At 39.9% G+C, this 19,642-nt stretch overlaps 1 protein-coding gene across 6 annotated transcripts in view; it reads right to left on the reverse strand.

Moving 5' to 3' along the window:
- The window catches only part of PHACTR1 (phosphatase and actin regulator 1), a 445,132-nt gene that overhangs the window by 13,821 nt on the left and 411,669 nt on the right, over positions 1-19,642 (reverse strand). For all 6 annotated transcript variants that reach the window (XM_089682314.1, XM_089682316.1, XM_089682313.1 and 3 more), the window contains 4 exons: positions 11,875-12,092; positions 8,329-8,485; positions 4,373-4,428; positions 2,740-2,801 (listed from right to left, as the gene is read on the reverse strand). In XM_089682314.1, the coding sequence (XP_089538440.1) occupies positions 2,740-2,801; positions 4,373-4,428; positions 8,329-8,485; positions 11,875-12,092 (493 nt within the window). The remainder of the gene's footprint in view (positions 1-2,739; positions 2,802-4,372; positions 4,429-8,328; positions 8,486-11,874; positions 12,093-19,642) is intronic.

The raw sequence follows: 19,642 nt of genomic DNA on the forward strand, positions 1-19,642 counted from the left end.
ACATAGCTTCATTTCCATATTTGTTGCAGAAAGCCTTTGAAGTTCCTTACTATGAGATCCAGCAATTTTGAGCCGCCAGTTTTCAGTCTGGAGGAAGGTCAACCCCACTGATGCATGGCACATAGCAATCTATTTTAGTCAGCAAATTTACCACAATATAAAGGCAAACTACAGCCAGGACAAACAAAACACCACATTAAAGCTGTGAGAAAAAAGTTTGGGTACCCTTAGGGATTTCTGTTTGCATTTCTCCTAAATTGTGATCTGATTGTCATTTGAGTCATAATATTAAACATGGCCATTTTGTCTATGGCTGACAACACGCAGAGACTGCCGCATGTTTAATGATGGTTAGTATCACCAGGGTTAAAAAAAAAGGTTACACTGCAAAGCAATGTTTTTTTAGTGCATCTGCACCACTGTCGACACATTGCAGAGAATAACTGCTTAAAATCAAATTCTCGTCTATTCATTTAAGGACACAGTGTAGATCAGGGGTGTCAAACTAGTGGCCCTCCAGTCCCATCATGCCTCTGCCTTTGGGAGTCATACTTGTAACTGTCAATCTTGCAATGCCTCATGGGACTTGTAGTTTGGCAACAGCTGGAGGGCTGCCAGTTTGACACCCGTGGTGTAGATCATTAGATCCTAACCATTAGGTTCCATCTTCAGGAGTAGGATGCTAGTTAGAAAACAAAAAAACAGACCAGGGGTTGCTCCTGCTATAGGCCAAACCCCCCCATCTGCTGGAAGCAACTATATTTTTTGGCAAGCGTTAAGGATTTAGAACCTACGCTTTCTACTGTGAATTTTAGTTCCCGGATTCTCTTTTTTTTTTCCTGTACCATTTTTGTACTTTTTTCACTAAAGGATCTTCAATCAATTTGCTGACTGGGTGACAGATCCTGTATTCTCCCCATGGTCTATAGCACTCTGTGGGGCATTCCCCAATGGAACAGTTGTCTTCAAATCACTTATTGCAATTCCTTGCCTCTAAGCTGTAGTAAGGTGGATTAGAAGGGCCGTTCATGTAGGTTTTCTCATGTTGCAGCCCCCTCCTTATAAAAGTCAGTGTTCCCAACAGCCTTTTGTCAGTCTGTGTTGAAAAGACGTGTGTGAATGAGGCCACCACTCACGTTTGGAGAAGGCGCTCAGCCTCCTGACAATTTGTACACCACATGGACCTCAACAAATTACTTTAAACTGACTAAAAAACTCCAAATCACTTATTGCACTTTCTTGCCTCTAAGCTGTAGTAAGGTGGTTTAGAAGGGCCGTTTATGTAGGTTTTCTCATGCTGTAGCCCCCTCCTCATAAAAGTCAGTGTTCCCAGCAGCCTTTTGTCAGTCTGTGTTGACAGGACCTGTGTGAATGAGGCCACCACCCACGTTTGGAGAAGACCACTCAGCCTCCTGGCAATTTGCACACCACATGGACCTCAAGAAATTACTTTAAATTGACTAAAAAACTCACTACAGCTTAGAGGCAAGGAAGTGCAATAAGTGATTTGGAGACAACTGTTCCATTGGGGAATGCCCCACAAAGCACTATAGACCACTCTAGAAATAGATGGTCATTGGCTAAGGGTGAGTTTTAGTCCATGTGAGGCACGTTGTTGAGCACAGTGATTTGACTGAAGAGATCAAGCACCTCAAGTTGAGCACAAGCATGTGTTTCACTGTTTGGGACTATTAAAGGCAATTTATGTTGTATGTTAAATGTTTAAAACATGCATGTGATTATATGGTTAATACTGTTGCGCAGTCCGCTCTGTATTCAGCTATTTATGTATTTTAGGACTGCTGCAATAGTCTAATTTATTTATTTATTTTGTTTGTTAAGTGTTTCATGTCCATCAGCGCATGAGCGCTAATCAAATATACATTGGTTGAAGGCAGCTTGCCTCAGGAAATGGTGCTGTTGCGCTCCGTGGAAGGTCACATTGGAAATGATTTCCAGGTGGAATTGACAGAATATTGTTCAAACCTATGCCATTACACAATGGGTGTATCCATTGCCAGTCATCACTCTACAAAAGTGGTAAGTATATCATGGGACTTGACCATCAGTGTGAATGAGGCCACCACTCACGTTTCTCAGATTTGTAGGGCATCCACTTGATCATCAGTTCATTACTCTATAGAGTTTTATAACAAAGACAGGCATCCTTGCTTGGGAAGCTTTTATTTTATGCCCAATCCTCTTGTTTTTGGTATAGCCCAATGGTTAGAACTGAATGATCTATACTGTGTCCTTCAGTGAATAGAAATGAAAATAGTATTTTTGTACTTTAAAATTCTTTTCTCCATGTCGTTAAAGTATGTAGCACCTGCCCCTGGCCTGTTTGACTATCTCTAATGTTGGAGTAGTCTCACTGTACTGCTTTGTGTTCTAGTGTTTTCTACCTAGTGTCCGACTCTTGCAAGTGGCACTATAACCTAGTGAGTATGATCTAATTATCTATGCGCTCTTTTTCAATAAACATGGAAGAAATTCTGTAATTTTACAGTGAGTATAAAAAAAAATCAGTTTTTTTTTTGTTCGAATTGGGTTTTATTCAGGAAACACACAATAGTTGCATCCAGTAAAGGAGATGTGCAATAAGTGTCAGTTATTGACATATACTGTGAAACATTACAAAAGTAACAGTGCATAGCAAGGATGACCTAAGGGAGCATTTCAGGCAATTATCAGTTCCAGTTCCAGAATTTCAGGCAATGATCAAGCGCATGGTCCTACCTTGCGTGTTAGCCTCCTCTTTATCTCTCTTTTTTCCTCTTGCTCTTCCTGTTCATTACGGGCTGTAAAATAGAAATATTTGAGAATGTTGTGATGTATATATATATAGATAAATATAATTTAAAATAATGATAATAATATTATTAATGATGGTGATAAATTAAATTATTTTTATTTTAAATTTTAAATTATATTTATCTATATATATGTATATGTGGGTATATATTTTATATATATACATATATATTTTTATCATGTTTTATCGATAGTCTGACAATTAGATATTACACTTTGTTGACACCTTGACCCCCCCCTCCCAGCCTGTGACTGCCCAACCCAGAGGGGAGGGTCAATATTTCAGTCCTGGGACATAAAAGGGAGCGATCACTCTCAGTCCAGTCAGCTCTGATGAAGAAGGTTTGGCCTTCGAAACGCGTCAGCTGAACTGAGTGTCTACCCCCACGATGGGACTCGCGCTGGCTCTCTATCTTTGAAGTCCCTGTGAGGACTTATATGCCTGATTTTATTCGCTGTTTGCGAGTACCTTTATTATTAATACATTTTTGTTTACTGAGGTAATGCGCAAGGTTTGTGCGCTTCTCCTTTTTATTTTGCTTTGTAGTGTTGGTCGGGCTTCCCCAGCCTTGTTTGGAGCCGCATAACCTTTGATGCACTGGTGGTCGCTGTTTTCCAGTTCTGGTTCCACCTATTTGCCACCCGCCTGGGTCCTAGAGCGCAGAAGAATTCGTGTTTGGCCTAATAAATAAATGTCCATAGCCTGGCCACATGTCCACTTTAAGTAAAAAATGCATAAATTACATACCATATGATCCTGGCTATATTTATACATAATGCTGCTATAGGCACACATGATAAGGCTCTTTTGTACAAGCTTCACCTCTTTTGCCATCTGATTCTAGTTTAGGAAAAACAATTGCAAGAATGCACTATTGGAGGTAACATGCAGCCAGCTTAGAGTGTGGAACAACATTTCAACAGTAAAGGCCTTCAAACAAGAGAAATGAGAGATGGTTTCATGTTTTCCTGAACAATAGTGAGTCTTCTGACACCACTAAACATCCCTGCATACTCCCCACACTGTTTTCTTGCTGAAAAAAAAAATCCAAAGTGGACTGAAGAAGGAAACAAAAAAAAAGTTATTATTTGTACGTTTTTAGTCTTGGTGAAGCACCTTCTAACCCTATTACCCCAGGCTCTGGCCCATCACTACCATTATTGCAAATACAACCATGCATATATTTGTAATAACTACTTTAATAAAGCTAGGTCAGTCCTACACAATCCGGCCCGTCACTTCTCTTGTGCCTTCAGCTGACAGGACATTCTTCTTCATACCCGCTCACAATTCAGTGTATACAGTCTACCGCAGAGAAAAAGTCCCACTAAGCATTTATTCTGATTGACAGTTTGGTGATGATTGGATGAGGCATTGTAGGAGTGCACTACTGTCTGAAGGTCAATGAACTTATGTTCACTATAAAAAGTCATGGGTACGTGTAAGCACTGAACCCAGATAGCAGATGGTAGAAAAGAATGTTCTTGAAAAAAAGCCCTTAACAAAAAAAGCATAAAAAATGAATATAATATACATGCAAAGTACTGCAAAACTTACGTTTCAAAATATTTCTTTGCTCCAACTCTTCAGCTGTTGGCCTTTGGCTCAATCGCCTACGAAAAAAGGTAGATATCTTTTGAACCATTTTTTCCTACCGAATATAGTCATTTAATGCTTACATGCCTCGTTGTTCTAACGTTTACTGAAGCTGAATAGCTTTTGCACACAGGAAGTGGCATTACAATGCACAGAGCTAACATTATCAGATGAAGAAGAAACCAACACAGGTTATTAAGTCATCTTGAATTGGGCCATCAGAACTGATGTGTAAACACACCGTTTTACACCACTTCCTTTTTATTTACAAACCTCCGGTTAATCATATGTTCACTATACAATGAACTGGAATAGTAAAAACCTGACTCATAAATGCAATGAGAAAAGTCATGCGAACCCTTCTGTATATATATATATATATATATATATATATTATATATATATATATACACATATATATTGAGACTACTTGCTGGTCCCCTTGCGATAGCAATAAAGTTAAATGAAAAAAATGTTTCATGACTTGAATGATAATAATAAAATATTTAAAAATATCAATGAAAACAATCTGAAAGCAACCTTGTTGCCTTGTGTCCACGCATGAATGCAAAAGGCATGCACGTGAATGTACACAGCAAGTATTGCTGTGAACATCAGAAATAGAGCAGTAATTCTAGGTCAATAATTTGCTGGTTAACTTGATAATTTGTAAAGACTTTTAAAGTGTTGCCTTTGGACAATTTTGGGTACTGTTGTTTTTTTCCATTATACGGGCACGTGCAATAATAAGACTTGACATGTTTGGTATCTATCTACTCAGCGCAACTGCATCTTCTAAATTTTACCCAAAAATGTGTGTATTATATTGTGTTTGTATAACATTAAAATTAATTTCAGCATATTTTTTCCTGAAAATATAGATTTGATAAACAAAAGGTGATTCTATGGGCCACTAAGTAAGTCTCCTTGAACAGTGGAATGACACTTGGCAGAGCTTAGCCACAAAGTCAGGGAAAGTAAACTAAGATCACTTAAGAAGTGTTCCTGTTTAATACAGGCAATAGCATCTTGTGGTGTCTGCTCTTAGGCAGGACTTCTACAAGTATAAAATGGTGTACAGGTTCAATTTAAAGTGTTACTAAACCCACAATAGTTAAATCAGTCTGTATATGCAGTAAAGCATGCTTGTCAAACTCACTGTGGAACCTAAGGGGTTAATCCTCCACATTGTGTAAAATGGCTGTTTGATCCTATTTTTTCTTCACTCTACTGTCCCCAATCCATCTGCTGATAGTACAGAGCTCTAGGAGTCACTCTGCAAATGTTCAGTTTAGTGTGTATGGCTAGAGAGTTTTTTATACAGTTGCAAGAAAAAGTATGTGAACCCCTTGGGATTACGTGGAGTTTTGCATGAATTGGGTATAAAATGTGCTCTGAACGTCATCTAAGTCACAACAATAGAAGAACACAGTCTGCTGAACATAATACTACACAAACATTAGATGTTGCCATGGTTTAATTGCACATAACATGTAAACATTCACAGTGCAGGGAGGAAAAAGTATGTGAACCTTTGGACTTAATAACTGGTTGACCCTCCTTTGGCAACAATAACCTCAACCAAACGTTTCTTGTAGTTGCAGATCAGACCTGCACAACGATCTGGAGTAATTTTGGACCACTCCTCTTCACAAAACTGTTTCAGTGTAGCAATATTCTTGGGATGTCTGGTGTGAATCGCTCTCTTAAGGTCATGCCACAGCATTTCAATGGGGTTGAGGTCAGGACTCTGACTGGGCCACTCCAGAAGGCGTATTCTGTGCTGTTGCAGCCATTGTTTTGTTGAATTACTTGTATGCTTTGGGTCATTGTCCTGTTGCATCACCCATCCTCTGCGGAGCTTCAGTTGGTGGACAGATGGTCGTACATTTTCCTGCAAAATGTCTTTATAAACTCTGGAATTCATTTTCCCATCAATGACAACAATCTGTCCAGGCCCTGAGGCAGCAAAGCAGCCCCAAACCATGATGCTCCCTCCACCATGTTTCACAGTGGGGATGAGGTTTTGATGTTGGTGTGCTGTGCCTTTTTTTCTCCACACATAGTGTTGTGTGTTCTTCCCAAACAACTCAATCTTGGTTTCATCTGTCCGCAGTATATTTTGCCAGTAGTGCTGTGGAACATCCAGGTGCTCTTTTGCAAACTTCAAACGTGCTGGAATATTCTTTTTGGACAGCAATGGCTTCCTCCGTGGTGTCCTGCCATGTACTCCATTCTTGTTTAATGTTTTCCTTATTGTAGATGTGTCAACAAAAATGTTAGCATGTGCCAGAGATTTCTGTAGGTCTTTAGCTGACACTCTGGGATTCTTCTTTACCTCATGCAGCATTCTGCGCTGTGCTCTTGCAGTCATTTTTACAGGACGACCACGCCTAGGGAGAGTAGCAACAGTGCTAAACTTTTTCCATTTGTAGACAGTCTGTCTTACCGTGGACACATGAACATCAAGGCTCAAGGAGATACTTTTGTAACCCTTTCCAGCTTCATGCAAGTCAACAATTCTTGATCATAGGTCTTCTGAGAGCTCTTTCCTGCGAGGCATGGTTCACATCAGACAGTGCTTCTTGAAACCAGTAAACCCAAAACAGGTGTGTGTTTTTTAAGGGCAGGACAGCTGTCAGCAACACATCCAATATCATCACACTGATTGGAGTCAAGGTTGGCTCACTCCTGGCTCCAATTAGCTCTGGGAGAAGTCATTAAGCTAGGGCCTCACATACTTTTTCCTCCCTGCACTGTGAATGTTTACATGTTATGTGCAATTAAACCATGGCAACATCTAATTTTTGTGTAGTATTATGTTCAGTAGACTGTGTTCTTCTATTGTTGTGACTTAGATGATGTTCAGAGCACATTTTATGCCCAATTCATGCAAAACTCCACGTAATCCCAAGGGGTTCACATACTTTTTCTTGCAACTGTATATGGGAGTGTGCATGTGATCAGCACAGGGCCAATCAGCACTGTCCAGACAGAGGGTCAGGAGTTATGCAGATTCATAGGATAGTAAGAGCAGAATGAAAACTCCTCCTACAAGATTAACCAGTGCTCAGCAGGACACTGCTAAAATTCACAAGACTGCTATATATAGCTGATGAGAAAAGGTATTTAGTAGTTTATATTTACTAAAATAATTGCATTTCCATGTTGTGTGTACTGTGGGAGACCAGATATATTAAATGCAGGGTCCTGGGTTTAGTAACACTTTAAGCATGATGTAGCAGAAATACTGTAGTTTGTCTGTCCTCGTAGCTTTATATTTTTTGAATTACCGAAGACCTGAAACATTTGCTTCATACTTTACGATACTATCTGTACTATTTTGTGATAAATACAATTATTATTTTATATGTCTACTGCCCAAGAATATTGCCCAGATTGTGCATTCTCTATGTTGGTTACATCTGCACCAAGAAAACAATTTCATATACTAATGGAAAGAAAGGTCACTCAATACTTCCAACGCCAATACTATTTCCACTGTAAATGGACAACTGTTGGCTGAATCCCCCACTAACATCTCATATCTTTCAGGAACACCAGTGCTGGGATCTTTCACACTAATTTCAATCTAAGATGCCAAGTGAAATGCATTCCATTGCTAAACACTGCCTACCAAAATACACTAGTCTAGTCTGTAAATAATTGATGAAAAGGTATGAAACATATAATGCAGTAACTTATTTGTATCACTCCATACACTCAAGCTTATCCATTGAGGTATTACAAAGCATTTGATGATATGCAAACTGCAGTAGGCAATGGCAACCACTCAGATGTTGTATCCTACAGTCTGATTATTTAGCTTCTTGCTTCATATGGAATATCACACTCCCTATTGAATAATAGTGTAAATGTAATAATAAGACTGCCTATACTTATACAAATGAAGTTACCTTGTAAGTTTAGTCCCAATCTGTTGCCGGAGTTCCAGCCTTTCCTCATCCGTCTGCATGGGGAGGATATTCTTCTCTTCCAACTCTCTCTTGGAGGGTCTGTTGCTTAACTTAATCGCCAGTGAATCCTTCCTGAGGACCTTTAATGCCAAAGAGTCTTTGAAAATAGAATGATTAACAGTCAAATAATTATAATCCCCAATGTAACAGCACAGTATATAAAGACAAAGTTGCATATTTCAATATTATTTCAACACCACAAATTGCAAATATGGAGTTTCAAAAAAAACATTTCACATACAATATTTGGCTGATTTTTGGAGGCATATAACAATTTATCATTTTGTTCATACTTTTTGGCTGTTGAATACTGTTATATCTATGTGGCTTTCACACTGTAAGGGACTGTGCTGACATGGTTTGTGTTTAAGTGGATTAACAACATTTCGTTCCTATGTTCCCAGAAGAATCAATATGGCAGCAAGATCCCACGCAGGCATGAATGGAACCGGTCTATGCTGCCAGTACTGCCCATTCATGGGCTTTCACTACCATTTTGTGATGTCAGAAATGAAGCAGTGAGATCCTGCATATGTGGGATAATGGCAGTACAGACTGGTCACTAATTCACATGCACAGGGTCTCATCATGATATTTCTGACATTGTTGGGGTCAGTGTAAAGGTACAGTAGTGAGAGCTAGGGCTGGTTCACACAATCACTGTGCTGAGTTCAGGGCAGAGGATGGTGGTCAGGAGTGAAAGCAGGGGAAAAGTGTGCAGATATGGAGGTGAGAGGAAGGTGCAGGCACAGTGGTGAGATCAAGGGTGTGGGATGTGAGAGTGTAGAGACGGGGTTCACAGTGGCGGTGAGAACAGGGGGAGTGGGCATGGAGATAAGGCAGCGAGGGGGCATGTAGGCATTGTGGTGATTGTGAGGGATCTAGTACAGTGGTCAGGGTGGGAAGGGGTGCAGGCTCAGTGTTGACAGTGGGAGCCTGCAGGGTTTACAGAAGTCAGGAGGAGAGGGGAAGGTTGCTCCTGCATGTGCTGACATATTCGTATATATTTCTGTATCATTTGTGGGAACTCGCTTCAAAGTGGTAGAGCTTTTAAACGCACACAGCAACTCGCTTGCTTTTTTAAGGCCTTTTTTAGCCCACTTTTATTTAAATGAAAGTTCAAAACAGAAGTTTCCCACACAGGGGTATCGATCATCCACAAAACAACAGTTCAGCCTCCTGGCTTATACTCAGCTTGCTGTCTGTCTCCTGCAGACTTCTTCAAGAATTATGGCTCGTGCACACAGCTGGCCATTAGCACACAGCTAGTCTCTAGCAGCCCCTTGCTGCTTTTGGCTTCCACCTCTCCTAGGTGAAGCCCACCTGACTTCCAGGCAGGGACCTCCCATCTTCCAAGCGGAGCCCTCCTGACTCCTATCTGCTGGGGTGGAGCCCTCCTGACTCCTATCTGCCGGGGTGGAGCCCTCCTGACTCCTATCTGCCAGGGTGGAGCCCTCCTGACTCCTATCTGCCGGGGTGGAGTCCAGAACTCTGATCCTGACTCTCTGAAAAGGCCTGCACACACCTGTGCAATCAGTCTCCTGGCCATTCCCAAAATCTGGTCCCAGGATTGGAGATTTCATCCCTCCCAGATCTCTTTGAAATCTCCAGGCTCCAGATCCCAAAACAGACCTTACAAACAAAGGAGGAAAGTGAAAAGCCACTTTCCTCCGTATCAAACCTTTACCCTGGAGCCCCTCAACCTGCCTTGTTGAGAATCCAGGGTGACAGATCGCCACACTGTCACACATTATACTATAAGACCTACACTGGCCAGCAAACCATCTCAACTTAGCTGGCAAACACATGGTTCTCAACCTTGCTCATCATACAACTAAGCAACTAAAAACTGAAATTCTAAATGACAGAGGGGAAACAAAACAATGCTAGCAAGATGGTCATGGAGTTTCACCCATGCACAGTAAAGTCTGTAGTAGAGTCTGTTCTTTGATATTGCTCCCATGCATGGATGGAGTAGCTGTCAGGGCCTACTAACATAGCACATGGGTGTGAGATTGGTCATTTTTGTGCAGGTGCAGCCTCACTCTTCCATACTGCTGATAACAATGTGCATTTATGCATGCATAGGGGATATGGGCCCATTCCTTATGACAACTTTGCTGAAACTGCCGCTTATCATTGCTTTAGAACTTAGATGCCATCTTAGAAAAGCAATTGTTGAAATAACATGTTAACCCCTTGGACTTCTCTTAGTAAAAATATAGTTTTCATCTGCCATGAAAGTATTTTACTTTCTGTATGCTTTTCTTATAATAACTATAGGATATAAAATTATAGTTACATTGTGGGTAAGGTAAATAAAGATATAGGTTCATCCAGTGTGTATGAATATGCATTGCTACAGATTCCCTTGCCCCTACCTCAGCCTCTTGCAATCCCGTATACAAAAAAGTTCAGACTGGGAGGGCTAGAATTAGCACAAGAAGCCAATCAGTTGTGCTGCAGTGCTTATGTGCAAACAAAGAACACGCTGATAGAAGTAGACAGCAGAGTGACAGAGTCTCAGCAGTCCTCTCCTTTCACTGTCCATTCACAGGCTAGGGAGGAACAAGATCTGTATCTGCTACTTAACTGCATAAAAAAAAATCAGGTGCACTACCCTGCAAGACAGGACTGTACTGTGTGGCAGAGATGTGTACATCTCAGACCTGGATGGACAAAAATACAAATCCTTTGACAGGTAAAACATTTCTCTTATACACTTATGTATTTCATCATTTAGCTGTCTGCCAGGAGTTCAGCTTTAAGTTGAGTTTCTGCCCAAATTTGTGGTTCGCTGGGGGCCCTGTTAGTGATTGGTTGAAATATCAAACATGGCCTATATCATTGTGCTCATGCCCCTGTACAGATTTTGGAGACTAGAAATTAGAGCAAGGGAGGGTTATTAGCCCTGTCAGTTGTTTGCCATTTGTTTCCCATTGTGGAGATTTCCCTTCCCTGTTACATAGCCAAATCAGGAAGTGAGAGGAAATCCTTGGTGGTCACTAGAACTAGTGTCCCGTTTGTAAGATCTCCTCTCTATTATTTTTCTGGGCATAACCCACAATCAGCGATGTTCTTTAACTTTCAGTCTTGGTGATAATGGTAAACAGCAAAAATAGAGGAGGTAATTCTCCCTAATGGAGACACAGATGGCAATGAAAACCTAACAGGTGGTTTACTCGATCTCCACCTATCCAAAACTAATAAAATAAATGCTTTCAGTAATATTTTAATCTGACAATGTGATCTCTAGTATAATGCATCCAGTACTGTACCATAGTCCAAACTCTTCTCATGCTAGAATTTGCCTTGTTACCCTGGGTATAGCACCAGTTTCAGTTCCAATATGTCTATTTTTCTTTTCATAGAAAGTATTCATTATTAAGTACACAATATGAGGTAATGCGTATACAATGGACAGCCTTAAATTACAGATAAACTTAATTAGCCAAAATTGTAAAAAAAAAATCATCAAAGACATACTTGTGTATAATGAGCTGTCATCATCTTCATCTGTATCGTCATCGTCATCATCGTCATCATCTCTGGAGTAGAGGCAGGAAGAGTCATCATAGTTTGATTCATGAGGCACGTTTTCCTTGTCATCTTCACATTCAATAACAACGGTTGGCACTTGTCTCATGTCGGAATATCCACAGAGTCCTACTTTTGACATGCCATCTCCTCCATGCAAACCCGAGCTATGAAGATAAATAAAAGGACTCCCATCACTTTGTTCCAACATCACAATGCAATATCATAGCGTATATTGATACATAAAAACACTATTTTTTTCAATGGGGCAGCTTTTTATGTGTATAGGTATAAAAATGAAGGTTTACTCAGGAATCCATGGCATACTGGTATACTTTGACTTTCCATCATGTCAAAAAGGAAATTACACATTTTTTTTATTAAGACCTTTTTTGAACAAATGTGGCAGAAAGTAAGGCTAAGAAAATAAAAGTTTGTTATCAGATAGTGTAGTGCTTTCTTCTTAGTTGCTGACATTTTTTATTTTTTTTTACAAAATGTTTACAGTTTTAAAATATACACCAGAAAGGTAACTGTTCAAGATATGTTACATATAAAATTATAACTCATAAATAATGACACACCTGTTTCATGGTCATCTTCAGCCTAATTATCTGGGATTCAGCATACTATTTAAATGAATCAGATAATTAAAGTATATCTAAAGCTCACCTTTATTTATTTTTTTTTAAAGTTGGGAAAAGTTAAAAACCATTAAGTACAAATATCCAAGTATGTTGTACCACATCAAGCATAATACAGCATAGGTATTCACTTCACTGTTAATTCCAACCAACAACAATACATGCATGTGTATACTATAGTACAATGAGCACCACTTAACGTACGACTAAAGGCAAAACCTTTTTTTTTACATTTTGGATATCTATGTACTATTGGGCAGGTTTACCTTCATTTCCCATCCCATAGCCAGGACAGGAAGTGAAGGAAATCACTGTAAATTATAGGGAATTCCTTGGAGCCCCCCAGGTCACCAGAACCAGTGTCCCCATTGGAAGATTTCCCCTTGACTGCTTTCTGGGGACAATCCAAAATATAGGGTTTCCTTTTACTTTCACTTTCAATGATAATGGTATACAGGACAAATAGAGAGGGTGAATCTCCCTAACAGGGGTACAGACAGCAATAAAAACCTAAAACAAATCTCCACTCTATCCTAAACTAAAAGTTGTGCCTTTAGTTATTGTGACAGACCCAACTGGGACAGGAGCTTTTGGAGGGGACTGTGTCCCGCTTGGGTCTACCACAGTTATACTTTAAGTAAAATTCTTCATCCTCCTCTCTCATTTCACCAAGTCTGGATCAGCTATCCTTCTCATTATTCTATTTTGAGTACTGAATTCCTGCTATATGACTTAAGTGGTGTTCACTGTACCTATACACATGCATGTATTGTTGATGGTTGGATTTAATAGTGAAGCGAATACCTATGCTGTATTATGCTTGATGTGATACAATATACTTGATTATAGAGTGCTCAGCATAAATGAGTACACCCTTTTTAAAAAGTAAGATTTTAATCAGTATCTCAATGAACACAACAACAATTTCCACAATTTTGACAAAACTGCATTTTATAGAACATTTGTTTAGCTCATTACATGGAAGTAAGGTTAATATTATAACTTAAATTACAAAACCCTCAGTTTTACTCAAATTAGTTGATGCAAAAATGAATACATCCCACAACAAAAACTACTACATCATGTATTTTGTATGACCTCCATGATTTGTGAAGACAGCACCATGTCTTCTAGGCATGGAATGAACAAGTTGGTGGCATATTGCAACATCTATCTTTTTACATTTTTCAAGAACAACCTCTTTTAGAGTCTGGAAGCTGGATGGAGAGTGATGCTCAACGTGTCTCCTTAGAATTCCCCATAGGTGTTCGACTGGGTTCAGATTATACTTGGCCACTGAATCACATTCACCCTGTTCTTCTTCAGAAATGCAACAGTGGCCTTAGATGTGTGTTTTGGATCATTGTCATGTTGGAAAAGTGCATGACGGCCAAGGGAACAGAGTGATGGTAGCATCTTCTCTTTCAATATAGAGCAGTACATCTTTGAATTCATGTTGCCATCAATGAAATGATGTGGTCACTGCATGGGATCCTCCAGAGGGTGCTAGGGGTTCTTTGAGCAATCAGCGACTTCTGCTTCTCAGATGAGTAATCACAGACACCACTGATCATTTTAGCTATCTCTGAGCAGGGTTCTTCCCAGTGACCACACATGTAAGGAGCATTCTTCTCATTAACTATCACACTAATGTACTGCGAGCTGTAAATAAAATAACCATTAGCAGGGGTTCCCTAAAGCCAGAAAGTTATGACAAGGGTTCCTCCATGCTAAAAATGTTGAGAAAGGCTAGTCTAACCCTTCAACACTATCCAAAATTAAAAAAATGTGTTTCCTTTACATACATTTTACCAGTTCTTGACATCATTACTTGTTATAGTTCCACAATCAGGGTATGTGATGAAGCATAATTTTATAAGCACGATGCATTTTAAATGAAATAAAATAATGTATCACCATTCTAGGAGGAACTGGATGATAGTAAGTACCTGCAGTGTGTGACAGCTCTGATGATAGACCCGATCCCAGCTGGCTACAAACACTTGGCTCTCACAAGGAAGCATTCCGTGTTTGCAGTAATGCCATAATTGCTTAATAAAGCAAAATGCCAGCACTGCTGCCAAATTTTCTGCCTGGACATTAAAAAATGAATGCAAACGAATACAAAGTGAGTCAGACTACTCATATATGTTTACACATCTGAGAATCACAGCAGTAATCCTAAGCCTGTTATTGCTGAAAATTGCACGCATTCCTGGCTCCACTCCATTGGCAACAAGGAAACTAGACAGACCCACTATTATAGGTTTGTGCCATCTGAGACAGTAATACATTTGTGCCATGTTGATGAGATAAATGAGACGGAAAGTTTCCATTTATAAACCAAGGATAACTGCACTATGATGTACATCTGGTTCACTATGTATTATTGTGGTTTTCAAAAGGGCATCAAAGCATACAACCCATACTGGGATATCTATAACATTAACAGCTTTCATGATAGTGTCCTTCACATCATCACTGCCACATTGTAGGCAAAACAATGACTCCACTATGACCCTTGCCATGGCCTCATGAATACATTGACAGAATGAAGGCATGTTCTTTTTGTCCATAGCAAACTAAGTCTAAACTAAGTGTTTCCCATCTAGTAAGAATGAAAGATAGCAGAGAATCTAACTGGAACACGTTTACGTTGCATGTGCTGCCAACAAATACCAATCAGTTTACAACTTTAAACAAAAGAAGGAATCCTATTGGGAACTGTGGATAGCATAGATTTTGTGTTTCGATAGATTATGACAAATATATACATCAGCCATAACCTTGTGACCACTCATCAAATATTGAGTAGGCCGTTGAGGCATGGACGCCACTAGACCTCTTCAGGTATGCTGTGGTACCTGGCACTAAGCAGATCCTTTACGTCCTGAAAGTTGTGAGGTGAGGCCTCCATGGACTGGACTTGTTTTTCTAGCACATCCCACAGATGCTCCACTGGATTAAGATTGGAGATTGAGAGAATTTGAGATTGGAGAATTCAGAGGCCAAGTCAACACCTCAAACTTGTTGCTGTATTCCTCAAACCATTGTTGAACCATTTTTACAGTGTGGCAGGGTCCATTATCCTGCTAAAGAGACCACTGCCATCAGGGAATAATGTTTCAATGAAGGGGTGTACTTGGTCACCAACAATGTTCAGGCAGGTGGTATGTGATGAAATAATATCCACATAAATGGCAGGACCCAAGGTTTCCCAGCAGAACATTGCCCAATGCATCACACTGCCTTCACTGGCTTGCCTTCCTCCCATACTGCATACTGGTGCCATCTTTTCCCAAGGTAAGCCAACGCACATGCACCCAGCCATCTACATGAGGTGAAAGAAAACCATTTAATCAGACCAGGCCACCTTCATTCATTGCTCTGTAGTCCAGTTATGATGCTCGTGTGCCCAGTGTAGGCACTTTTGGCTGTGTTCACGGGTCAGAATGGGCACCTTGACCAGTCTGTGGCTATATAGCCCTACACACAACAAAATGTGATGCCAATTGTTCTGCTTTCAACTTTAGGGACAACATGTTTACTTGCTTATCAATATATCCCACCGACTTTCAGATGCCATTTTAACAAGATAATCAATGTTATTCACTTAACCTGTCAGTGGTCATAAAGTTAAAACTATGGGGTTGATTTACTAAAGGCAAATAGACTGTGAAGTCTGCAAGAGCAGTTGCTCCAGAGCTTGGAAAATGAGGTAAAGCTCTACTCTGCAAAGAATACCCAATCACGTGCAAGGAAAATAAAAAGAACAGCATTTTTGTTTACACATGATTGGATGATGAAAGTCAGCAGAACTTCTGCTCATTTACTAAGATCTGGTCTGGTCTTGCAGAGTGCACAGTCTATTCGCCTTTAGTAAATCAAACCCTATATGTATAATGTATTTATTTACTTCTACCAAAAAATAGCAATCTGTAGACAAGCTGGTCTTGTTTTCAATGCATCTGCAATATTTCTTCTATCTTGACATCACAACTAAATGGAAGAGTAGATTTAGCTGAATTTTTGTTTCTAGAAATAGTTCAACATAGAACGCTATGGCAGAAAAAATGATAATCGGTCAGCAGCATATGCCAAAGGCTTTTATATAAGAAGTGCTGACACAATCCAATCATATCTGATTCATCATCGTAACACACTGGATAAGCTTCAAATAGATAGAAGGCAGGCTGATTGCTTCATAATTCACAACTCCATCGCTCCCCAGACTCTTATAGAAATCTGCAGAAACCGTAGTGGAGTGCCTATGATGGAAAATGATAACACAAAATACCTTGTTACACAGGTCAGCCCTTGACCTTTTCCCGAAGAAAGCAATCATCATCAGCCCTTAGGTTACGCTACCAGCTATACAACTGTTTATAGGAGCAATCTAGATGTATCCTGGGATCCATGGACAAGGGGGAACTACCATGGGTTCAGGCTGTGTAGCTGCTCCCCAAAACTGTGAGATTGCTTTAGACATGACCTGCAGCACCTCCTAAATCTTTAGTAGTTTTACCTGTACTTAGACCACATGATAGGAAATCAGAAACCAAGGAACCCAAACTACTCTCACTCAACATCGGCAGCGCAAATATGAGCTTCGAAAAAGCAAAAACATACTTGGCGTTACACAATATTCTATCAAATTCCATGAGATGACATTGTCAATTATTGACAATTAAGAACAGAACATAAATTTAAATATTCATATAGAATGTATATACTGTATATGCTATCACAACTGCATTTTTTTTTGTTAGAACAATTATGAAGATAGTAATTTCAGACTGATAACATCCCAATTATTTGTACTGAGTGGTATGTACTATACAAATACAGTACCAGAAATTTCAAGCTAAGGCCTCATTTACACTTAGGAATGTGCAATTCATATCGCCTCACTCCCGGGACATTTAGTTCCGGGCGCCTGGCAGGTAGGTTTTTTTGCCTTTAGCTCTGATGTTGGCAAACAGCAGGGCTCATCTGTCAGGTGGAAGCATTCATGCGGCAGCGCTGCCACCAGATTGCTTCCACACAGCCCACAGTGCTAGCCGCCTCCCCCTTGCCCGCTATATGTCTGAAGGCCTGGGACCAGTTAGTGGGTGCCGGCACTATGCGGGTATACAGGAGGGAGGAGAGCGGACATATCAGCTCCCCTTCTTGTCCTGACTCGGAAGTGACGTCACTTCCGAGTCCCCATTGACAGATTCCCGGCCATCGAGGCCAGGAAAGAATGTAATGCAGTGCGATGTGCACTGCATTACATTCAGAGGAGCACAAGGGAGACATGCAGGGTCTTTTAGACCCTGGATGTTTCAAAAAAAGAGAACCTGTCACCAAAAAATCATCCCATAGGAGACTTTTTGTCCCCTATGTGATAAAAAAAAAAGTTACACCCAAGCATATAATCCCCAACTGGATTTTCAAGGTCCCCCACCCCCACATATGTACACATGCACAAACGTAGACGCACGAGCTGGGACGCCCACACATAAACCTGACAATTGCGATACACGTTACATATCACCATGCACGCCAGGTTGAGAGCAATAATTCTAGCACCAGAACTCCTTCGTAACGCTAAACTGATGACCTATAGGGGGCTTTAAATGCGTCACCTATAGAAAATATAGGGTACTAAAGTTTGATGCCATTTCACATGCAAATTTAAGATTTGACGTTGTATATCTATTTACTCTATGCAACCTTGTCTTTTATATTTTACAAAAAATTGGATAATTTATTGCTTTTTGTACCCTAAAATTAACTTAAGTGTATTTTTTACTGAAATTTTGCGTTTCCTAGACCTTTGTGACAATATCATGTGAGATAAAAAATTTTAACTACCGCTATTTTATTCTCTAGGTTCTCTGATTTCAGAAAATATATCATGTTTTGGAGTTTTGTGTAATCTTCAGGTCTTAAATGAATTTTTAAATGCGTGCAAAAAAAGCAAAAATGGCTCTGGCACCGAAAGGATAAAGGATAAGCCCGCCATTCCCTTTCCTGATGAGCAGCCAATCGGTGCTCATTACACTGCAAGGTGTAAACAGCGCAATGTTAAAAATATTAAACGTTTAAGTCACCATAAAAAATAAAAACCATATAAATGCTGCGCTACATTCAAAATTAAAGTGAATGTGGAATCCGATAATATAAATCAATATAGTGACAATATTATGTAAATAAATATATAAGTGCTTAATGATAACAAAAATTATCACATCAAACACCCCAAAAATTATAAAAATACAAACTTAAATCTATACGCATGTGCATAAATTACACATACATATAGTTATATCACACGTGCAAATGTGAAGTGAAATAATGGCTTATTAAACGCACAGAAAAACAAATCTATAAATGTTGAAGGTGAAATAAAAAAAAATGTGAAGTGAAATAATTGCTTATTAAACGCACAGAAAGTCCAATTAAATGTTGAAGGTGAACAAAAATGATAACGGTGTTTCCAATAATACTGCAAAGTGACCACAGGTGAACCAAATCGTGCAGGTATCTGAGTGTAGATAGAGCTTGTGAATCCAACCACCTTCTGGATTAGCCTCTCACCTCATCCCTTCGACCCTTGCGGATCAAAGAGCAATAATGGATCCCTCTCACAGATCCTCCAGGCACCACAGCCTTCCAGAAACGCTTTTCAAATTTCAATAATCCCACTCAAGCTCTTCTCCAGGTATAGGTGAAACATCAATCCCTCAGAACAAAAAGAGGAATCCTCCCATAGTGTAGTATATTTATTTATTTATACCATAGGAACATAGGAACATAAACTTGTAGGTAGAAAATTCCACTTACATAGCAGCCAGTCCACATGAGACCCTCATGCTCTCAGATGAGGATAAATCTGTGTTGTTGGGTGTACAGCTGAATAACAGGTGTACCAAGATGGCCGCCACGCCGGAAATACGTCACCGCGCTTACGCCGACGCGTTACGTCACAATATCACGTGACTTCATCAGGGCTCTGAGAGCATGAGGGTCTCATGTGGACTGGCTGCTATGTAAGTGGAATTTTCTACCTACAAGTTTATGTTCCTATG

The sequence above is a fragment of the Staurois parvus genome, unplaced genomic scaffold, assembly GCF_062004578.1.
Source record: "Staurois parvus isolate SC_StPar_1 unplaced genomic scaffold, SC_StPar_1.0 ptg000287l, whole genome shotgun sequence".
NCBI classification, from domain to species: Eukaryota; Metazoa; Chordata; class Amphibia; order Anura; family Ranidae; genus Staurois; species Staurois parvus.